At 40.5% G+C, this 8,242-nt stretch overlaps 1 protein-coding gene across 1 annotated transcript in view; it reads left to right on the top strand.

Annotated features, from left to right (window-relative positions):
• The window catches only part of LOC119426075 (sodium-dependent neutral amino acid transporter B(0)AT1-like), a 29,806-nt gene extending 27,501 nt beyond the window's left edge, over window positions 1-2,305 (top strand). Inside the window, 1 exon segment of the mRNA XM_037693633.1 lies at window positions 2,172-2,305. Coding sequence (XP_037549561.1) covers window positions 2,172-2,305 — 134 coding nt within the window.
• Window positions 2,306-8,242: the final 5,937 nt, after the last annotated feature.

The raw sequence follows: 8,242 nt of genomic DNA on the forward strand, positions 1-8,242 counted from the left end.
AATAATCATTCCTCAAGTTGCATCTGATATGGGTTCCGCCAAGTATGTTTCCCATTTCAGTTTAAGGGAGTCCAAACTGGACTTATGATATAAACTGAGTAATGTATAAATCTTACTAAAGGCCCCCTTAGTATCAGACCTGCATATCAAAATCTCAGCCACAAAATGTATACAGGGGTACAAAGGAAAACAATAAAAGTGAGATCTCACAAAGTGTCTCAGCTGCAAATATCTAAAAAACTGTGACTTATGTGTAAGTGTCACCACAATGATTAATTTATGCATTAAAAGGGTTCATATTTGTTTTCAGTTGTTAGAATATTTTGTTTTTAGTTTGTTTTGTTCACACTTTGAAAATATGTTTTATTTTTGTATGAGATGCATTTATTCTGTCACAAAGGACTATTTTTGTTGTACCGTTATCGCGAGATTTGTGTGAATGGAAGGGCGTGGCGAGATCTGCTGTGCCCGCTATTTACAGTTACCTGAAGACACGAGAGGTGGGCGGCAGCCTCGATTAGTTTGTTAATGATAAAGGTATTTATAACTGTTGTAATACGTTGTAAATCTGTCGGTTATGGTGTTCTGATTACTTTAAATGTTTATTTAGAGTGCACAAGATGAAAATTGTCTAGGACCTCTTTAATGATGAGCGGCCACGAGGTCCACACCTTTGATGAAGCATTCTTCACTCTCCGCTCGGTACAGCACCTAAAGCTTTGGTTATTTCTGTATTTTCTGTCTTATTTCTGTAGTTTTCACAGCATTCATTGAAGAGCCCGTTTTAAATAAAAAAGCCGTGCCTGAGTCATCATTGAGAGGCTACAGTGAAAACTCTTCCAGCCAGGGTGGCACAAAGGAAAAGAGGACTTCAGCTGCCTGGAGCGGAATGATGGTACCATGGTGGCACGAACACAGTGGGGCGCCATCTTCTAAGCTCAGCGCTCACAAGCAGCCAAACCAAGTGTGAATAAGGTGGAAATTAACAAGGAACAGTGTTAAAATAGAATAATAGTGGTTAAAGTTAAGTTTAAAGCCACAGTAAGTTTCTATAACACACTTGTCAAGGATTACCTAATTTCTACTGGACTTTAAAGTGACACATTGTTGTTTGGTAAAGAGTTAACATCCAAAACAGAAAATTCGGCTGATCAAACCTCATAAGGTTCAGCCGTTACTCAACTAAAAGAATCAAAGTGGTTGAAGAACCCCAATTCCCCTTGGGAACAAGATCTTCCAATCAAAGAGGAAATGGTGGGAGAAGTTGAATAAACAGATCTTCATCTCAGTAAAGGTCATACATACACAGTACAGTCAAAGGAAGTGAACCCAGTTCTAGAGCGTTTAAAGAAGTTCTCTGATTGGTCGAGAGCTGTAAAGACTATCGCCAGACTCAAACGATTCATCAAAGAGTTTAAGGGTGTTCAATAAAGAACAAACCAAGTAATAGATCTTGAAGATGTAAGAGTAGCACTCACTGCAGCTCCAAGATGGCCGCTAATCACCATCAGCTGACGGTCATCCACCTGACGAGCTACAACCCTACTTAAGGCTGCAGTCGAGTTCTACTCATCACTGGAGCATTGTTCCCTTGCTATGGTACTTATGCTTCCAGCCAGTCTTGTGTTTATACCAAGAAATACTTACCTTGTTTTTGTGTGCCTACAGTCATCTCGTTGCGGCTCTCCTAGCTCTGGATTCCCGCTTTTGTGCCTTGCCCTCCTGCCACGTGCCTGACCTGCCTCTCCTCTGGGACTCTTTTGTTGGATTCTTCATAACGCCTCATGCACCACCTTCCTCCATCTGTAAGACCAAACAAACAAATTAAGTATTATATATGAGACAACTCCTTGGCCTACCCCTTCCTGACATTCTACTTCCTCCTTCAGGGATTCCAGAGGAACCACCTTGTACAATTGTAAATACCACTGTAAATAATAAACACTGTCACTTCATATTACTTTGCCTTGTGTCGTTCCGGGTCTCGTTACGAACTGGGTTGTCCTAAAACCATAACAGAAGAGAGAAGAGACACAGAAGTGTTCACTTTCAAGCCAGTCCAAAGAAAAGCTTTTATTAAAGAAATACAGAAATCAGAAGGAAAATTCTCTACACAAGCATAACAGACTAAATCAGCTAAATGCTTTCTTGGATAAGTCCTATGTTCTCAGGGTCGGAGGAAGGTTGTCCCAGTCAGCCTTACATCATGTCAAGCACCCAGCAATTCTCCCCAAGAAGTCTCATGTGTCAGCCCTCCTCATCAAACACTACCATGAACGTGTACTTCACCAAGGAAGAGGCATGACTATGAATGGACTGCATGCAAATGGCATATGGATTTTAGGATGTAGAAGTATGGCCTCTTCTCACATCTACCACTGTAATGAGTACAGAAGATACAGAATGGCCACAAACCTCCAAAAGCGACAGAAATGGCAAAAGTTTTCACGGAAACTTCAAGCGAACGACAGTGTGATCCTACAATATGATAATGCTTCAAGATGTAAATGGAAACTAGCTCTAGTACAGGGGTGTCAAACTCCAGGCCTCCAGGGCCAGAGTCTTGCAACTTTTAGATGTGTCTCTGATGCCACACACCTGAATCATATGACTGAATTAGCTTCTCAGTGCAGTCAAGTTCTCCAAAGTCCTGCTAATGACCTCCTTATTTGAGTCAGCTGTGTGGCATCAGAGATGCATCTAAGAGTTGCAGGACTCCGACCCTCGAGGCCTGGAGTTTGACACCTGTGCTCTAGTAGTAAAGACTCGAGAAGGTCCAGACGACAAGGTTCGAAAGGTGAAACCAAAGACCAGTGAAACCACTGACAAGGTTAATATATCTAGAAAGACCTATTCACAAGGTAGTGACTTTACTTGAGACTGTTACGCACAGTAACATGGACTAATCTTGACACTCATCAAAAAATCACATTGAGAATCAATTGGTGATTTGGTGGGCGTGTAAGTGTCACCACAATGATTGATTTATGTTAAAAGGGTTCATATTTGTTTTCAGTAGTTAGAATATTTTGTTTTTAGTTTGTTTAGTTCACGCTTTGAAAATATGTTTTATTTTTGTATAAGATGCATTTATTGTCACAAAGGACAATTTTTGTTGTACCGTTATTGCGAGATTTGTGTGAACGGAAGGGAGTGGCGAGATCTGCTGTGCCCGCTATTTACAGTTACCTGAAGACACGAGAGGTGGGCGGCAGCCTCAATTAGTTTGTTAACTGTAAAGGTAGTTATAACTGTTGTAATACGTTGTAAATCTGTCGGTTATGGTGTTCTGATTACTTTATATGTATATTTAGAGCGCACAAGATGAAAAACATTTGTCTAGGACCTCTTTAATGATGAGCGGCCACGAGGTACACACCTTTAATGAAGCATGCTTCACTCTCCGCTCGGTACAGCACCTAAAGCTTTGGTTATTTCTGTATCTTCTGTCTTATTTCTGTAGTTTTCACTTCATTCATTAAAGCGCTCGTTTTAAATTAAAAAGCCGTGCCTGAGTCGTCATTGAGAGGCTACATTGTGACTATTAAACTTCTGTACCAGCTGTTCAAAAGAGGCAAATCTTCCATCAACATAGAGATCACATAGTGAATGCACTCCCTTGAAGACCCAGGTGTCAAAAGCTGTCAGCTACTAAGGGAGTAAACTAATGATTAATTTGACACAGGTGCCCATAACCGTAACTCTGTAGAGTTAAATGTCCTCCTGAACTGATTCCAAATCTTAACCGCCCAGAGCACAATTGGATTAGAAGTGTAGGTTGATATTGATTGTTTAAAGGAGAGCTGAGAGCAGAGCAATGCAAAAGGGGAACTGGATCTGACTGAGGTATTTGCCAAGGCCATCCAACTAGGAGAAGGGGTATCCCCACCCAACCAGAATAAAAGAGCTCTGATATTAGTTGTCCAATAGACTGCATGAAATTCGGATGCAACATGCCTCCAAGTCTGCAGGGCAGATGTAAGGCCCTCTTGGCAATTCATGGATGCTTTTTTATTCCAAATTAACGCTGATATCTGGCTGTTCATATTGGTCAAGAAGGATTTTGTAAGGAAGATTGGCAGATTCTGAAACCGTTATAGAAATTTAGATAGAATATTCATTTTTTCAGAGTTTATCCTAGAGTGAGAGGCAGGGCTTGCCATCTAGCGATGTCCTGTTTGAGGTTTGCCATGAGAGGTAGATAGTGGTTTTTATAGAGATTCTTATGGTCTTGAGTTACCCAGATCCCAAGGTACTTAAATTTTTTAAAACTGATTTTAAAGGGTATGGTGTCCAAGATTTTCTTTTTTATAGAGGTCACAGGCATCAGTTCACTCTTTTGAAGGTTGACCTTATAGCCAGATAGCTTCCTGAATTTTTGAATCAAAGTAATTAGTTCAGGGATACTGATAAGGGGTTCTGATATATACAAAAGCATGTAGTCCACATATAAAGTAACTTTGTGCTATGTACCTAGTTGATTTATCCCCTTAATGATGGAGCTTTTCCCTTTTCATCGTGTTCCTTCTAACCCTGTCTAGATTTAGAGATTAAATAACCTGCCTGCTGAGTAGACAAAGCATTAAATTCAGTTTGAAGTAAGAAACGTTTTTTCATTAGATCCCATGAGGGGGAGTGGCTATGTTCTCTGTCTAATTGTAGTATCTCATCTGTAAACTGTCTTAGCCGTACCAACCCCTTCTTTTTTGTTTGCACAGTTAGAAATTATTTGACCCCTCAGGTAGGCCTTTAATACGCCTCCCAGACAGTACAGAGTGGCATTTCTGGTGTGTGGTTAACTTCAAGAAAAAAATAAATTTCAGATATAAGAAATTTGGTAAAGTCTTCCTCGGACAAAAGCAAGGGGTTGAATCTCCAAGGACGAAATACAGACTTTGTGATCGGGATAACCAGTTTCATAATAAGTGTACCATGTTCTGAGATGATCATGGCCCCATAATCACATTCCTTCACCAAAGGCAAAATTTGTTTATTAAGAAAAAAATAATAGATTTGGGAGTATGTCTTACGGACTGGGGAAAAGAATGGGTATGATCTTGAAGTAGGGTTATGGAAATGCCATATATCAGCCAAGCCATATGATTCAAGAAATTAATTGATTCGTTGAGCGGACTTGGAGTAGTTTTCCCCATCGAAATACAGTCAAGGGATGAAAGCACACAATTTGTGTCACCTCCAATTATAATATTATGTGTTGACATATTCAGTGTATTTGAGAACAGTTTACTAAAAATATAGAGTCGGCCCAATTGGCAGCATATACCTGTTAAAGACGCGAGCTGGCTGCGGCCCCTCCGGACCCGGAAACGCCCTCCAGCCCACGTCTCTTCTCAAATCTCCCTCAGAAGTGGCAACTCATACTAAACAATAAATCAAGGAGACGTCAATTAAGTTTTATCAATTATATTAAATCAAGGCAGGAAAAGGTTACAGTTTACAGCGCTGGTCTCTCCGGTCTGTGACGCGATCACAAACCCGGAAGAGCCCCGATGTCCTGTGTCATTACTTATTTATAGGGTCCTAAACTCCTCCTTCGCAGAAGGGGAGCTCAACCTGTCAGTGTATGAGGGGGTGTGACTAAATGTGATCTCAATGGTTCCTATGTGGTTCTGACATGTATGGAAATATGAGACGGCACTTCAAAAAGCCTTTCTACGTGATGTAGCAAGCAGATAACTATTCCTTGACAGATATTGAATCCCTAGGAGACTCTTTTTTTAGAGTTGCTGGCCCAGTTTAACCCAGTCAGAACTGGGTCATAATTTCATTATAATCCCTTCTCTGAGCATATCAAAACCATAGGACCAGTCTAGATAAAAATATCTAACATAACGAAACCAAGATCACTGGCAGCATTTATAATTTCCCCACCACTTCCACATACCGCCCAGCATTATGAGCATGCACACTCGAGGCTGTAAATTGTACCCGTTTACCAACTATAATATCTACCCCTCTTGATTTGGATTGGAAATTAAACTTAAACACCTGACCAGACCATTCTTTAAAAAATTTTCCACTATCTGCTGAATGCACATGGGCCTCCTATAAAAAGGCAATATCAGTATTAAGCTGTTTTAGGTGTGACATAATTTTCTGGAATTTTACTGGACCATTAAGGGATTTCACATTCTAGCTCACACAATTAACCAGGCAGCCACTAGAGTGGACAACGTCCTTAACGTTGGTCATAATTAAATATCAGGAAATAAATTACATACTGAATATCACAGGCCAATAAGCTGGTATTAAAAAAAAACCAAAAAAAAACCGACTGATCTGGTATAAACCCACCCCTCTCTCCTATCTAAACAAAGAGAGAGCAAAAAACACTATCAACTGAAAATCTACACATTAGTGCTTACCAAGAGAACACATTCCAACCATCTGGGCTCCCGTCTGCCCATCCATCCATTATCTTTACCCGTTTATTCCATTTTGGGTCACGGGGGTCACCGGTGCCCATGTCCAGCAATCACTGTGCGAGGGGCGGGGTACACCCTGGACAGGTCGCAAGTCCATCACAGGGACACACAGAGACAAACGAGACAAACAACCATTCACTTTCTCAAGCACAACTAGGGACAATTTTAGAGTTACCAATCAGCCTAACATGCATGTTTTTGGTCTGTGGGAGGAAACCGGAGCACCCGGAGAAAACCCACGCGTGCACGGAGAGAACATGCAAACTCCACCCAGAAAGGCCCCTGGACCGGGGTTTGAACCAAGGACCTGCTCGCTGAGAGGCAGCAGCTCTACCAGTTGCGCCACCGTGCTGCTCCGTCTGCCCATGTGTGATATAAAAGTAATTACAAAGCACCAAAATAAACAACAAAAAGATGTAAATATAATTGTAAATATCAAATGTGTATGGCTATCAAATCAGATTGTTAACACAGTGGAATTACTAAAAAAAAGAAAAAGTACAAAGCTCCTATTATAGGGTGTGCACATAGTATACCAAAACTTACGGCAATCAGTTCAAAGCATTAACACTGTGCATTTGCCCCCTAATACAAATAAAATGTTATACATACCAGCACCAGAGGACCACAACCAACTATTTGAGTCTAACACAAGTTTAATAAAGTTTAATAAAAGTTGTTGATTGAAAGAGGCCGGTCCTGTGGTTTATTTTGATCTGCTTCCATCCTCGCCGCCTGTCGCTGGAATATTTTTCCTGATGTATTCCATCACCTTTATGGAGTTGTAGTGAACTCCGCCTCCAACCAAAACCTGCCTCTGAGGACCTTCATGGGACAGGAACTGTTATTTCATTGATTTGAATCCAAAAACACAAATTAGCTCATCCAGAGACTGTCTAATTGTATCCTGAAGTAATCAATTGACAGAACACTCTTCTTTTATATTATCATTACTATTTTACAATATCTTGATAAATCAAACGTGTGTTTAGTTCATACCATTTCTAAATGTTGAAGTGAACCACTCATTTTAAATCAACTGTGAAACAGTATTAATGATTTTTTTAATGCCCATTTAAATTAGAAATCAAGTTAAGTGTCTAAAAAAGTTAAATCTGGTCCTCTGGACATTCAAAAAAACAAAACAAAGCAAAACAACACAGCACAGAAAATCAACATCATCAGGCCAGGACTCTGCGGTCTACACTCATCTCCAGGCCAGCGGTCACTCTTTCAGGGATGAAGATGTTCACATCCTGGATAGAGAGGAACGATGGTTTGAGAGAGGAGTAAAGGAGGCCATCTTTGTGAAAAGAAACCGTCCATCATTAAACAGGGGTGGAGGCCTCCGGGTTCAACTGTCCCCCTCTTACAATGCTGTGATTGCTAGTATCACTCAGCTCTCTGTGAACAGTAAACAGCCATCAGTGTGCTAATGATCCATTGTTAGGCTGATGGTCCTTCTTGAGCATGTGATCAGCTGGTTTTGGTTGTCAGCAGCAAAACTGGTTGATCCACTCTGAGAAGGTGCTATTTAAGAGACTGAGCTGAATAAAGCTCCTCAGACTGAGGAAGTCTCTTGGACGAGAGACAAAACGTTTCTACATTTTTTTGTTGTTTTGCTTTGTTTTGTTTTTTTGAATGTCCAGAGGACCAGATTTAACTTTTTTAGATTTTTCTACCTGGATTATTGAGCATGCATCAGGAAGTTAAATGTCTATTTACAAAGTAATTATGCATTTTTGATCTTCTGTCTGAATGAGAGAGTAGTGATGTTGGTCGAAAGTCAGAAAGGA

Source organism: Nematolebias whitei, chromosome 19 (genome assembly GCF_014905685.2).
Source record: "Nematolebias whitei isolate Nwh7 chromosome 19, NemWhi1, whole genome shotgun sequence".
Taxonomy (NCBI): domain Eukaryota; kingdom Metazoa; phylum Chordata; class Actinopteri; order Cyprinodontiformes; family Rivulidae; genus Nematolebias; species Nematolebias whitei.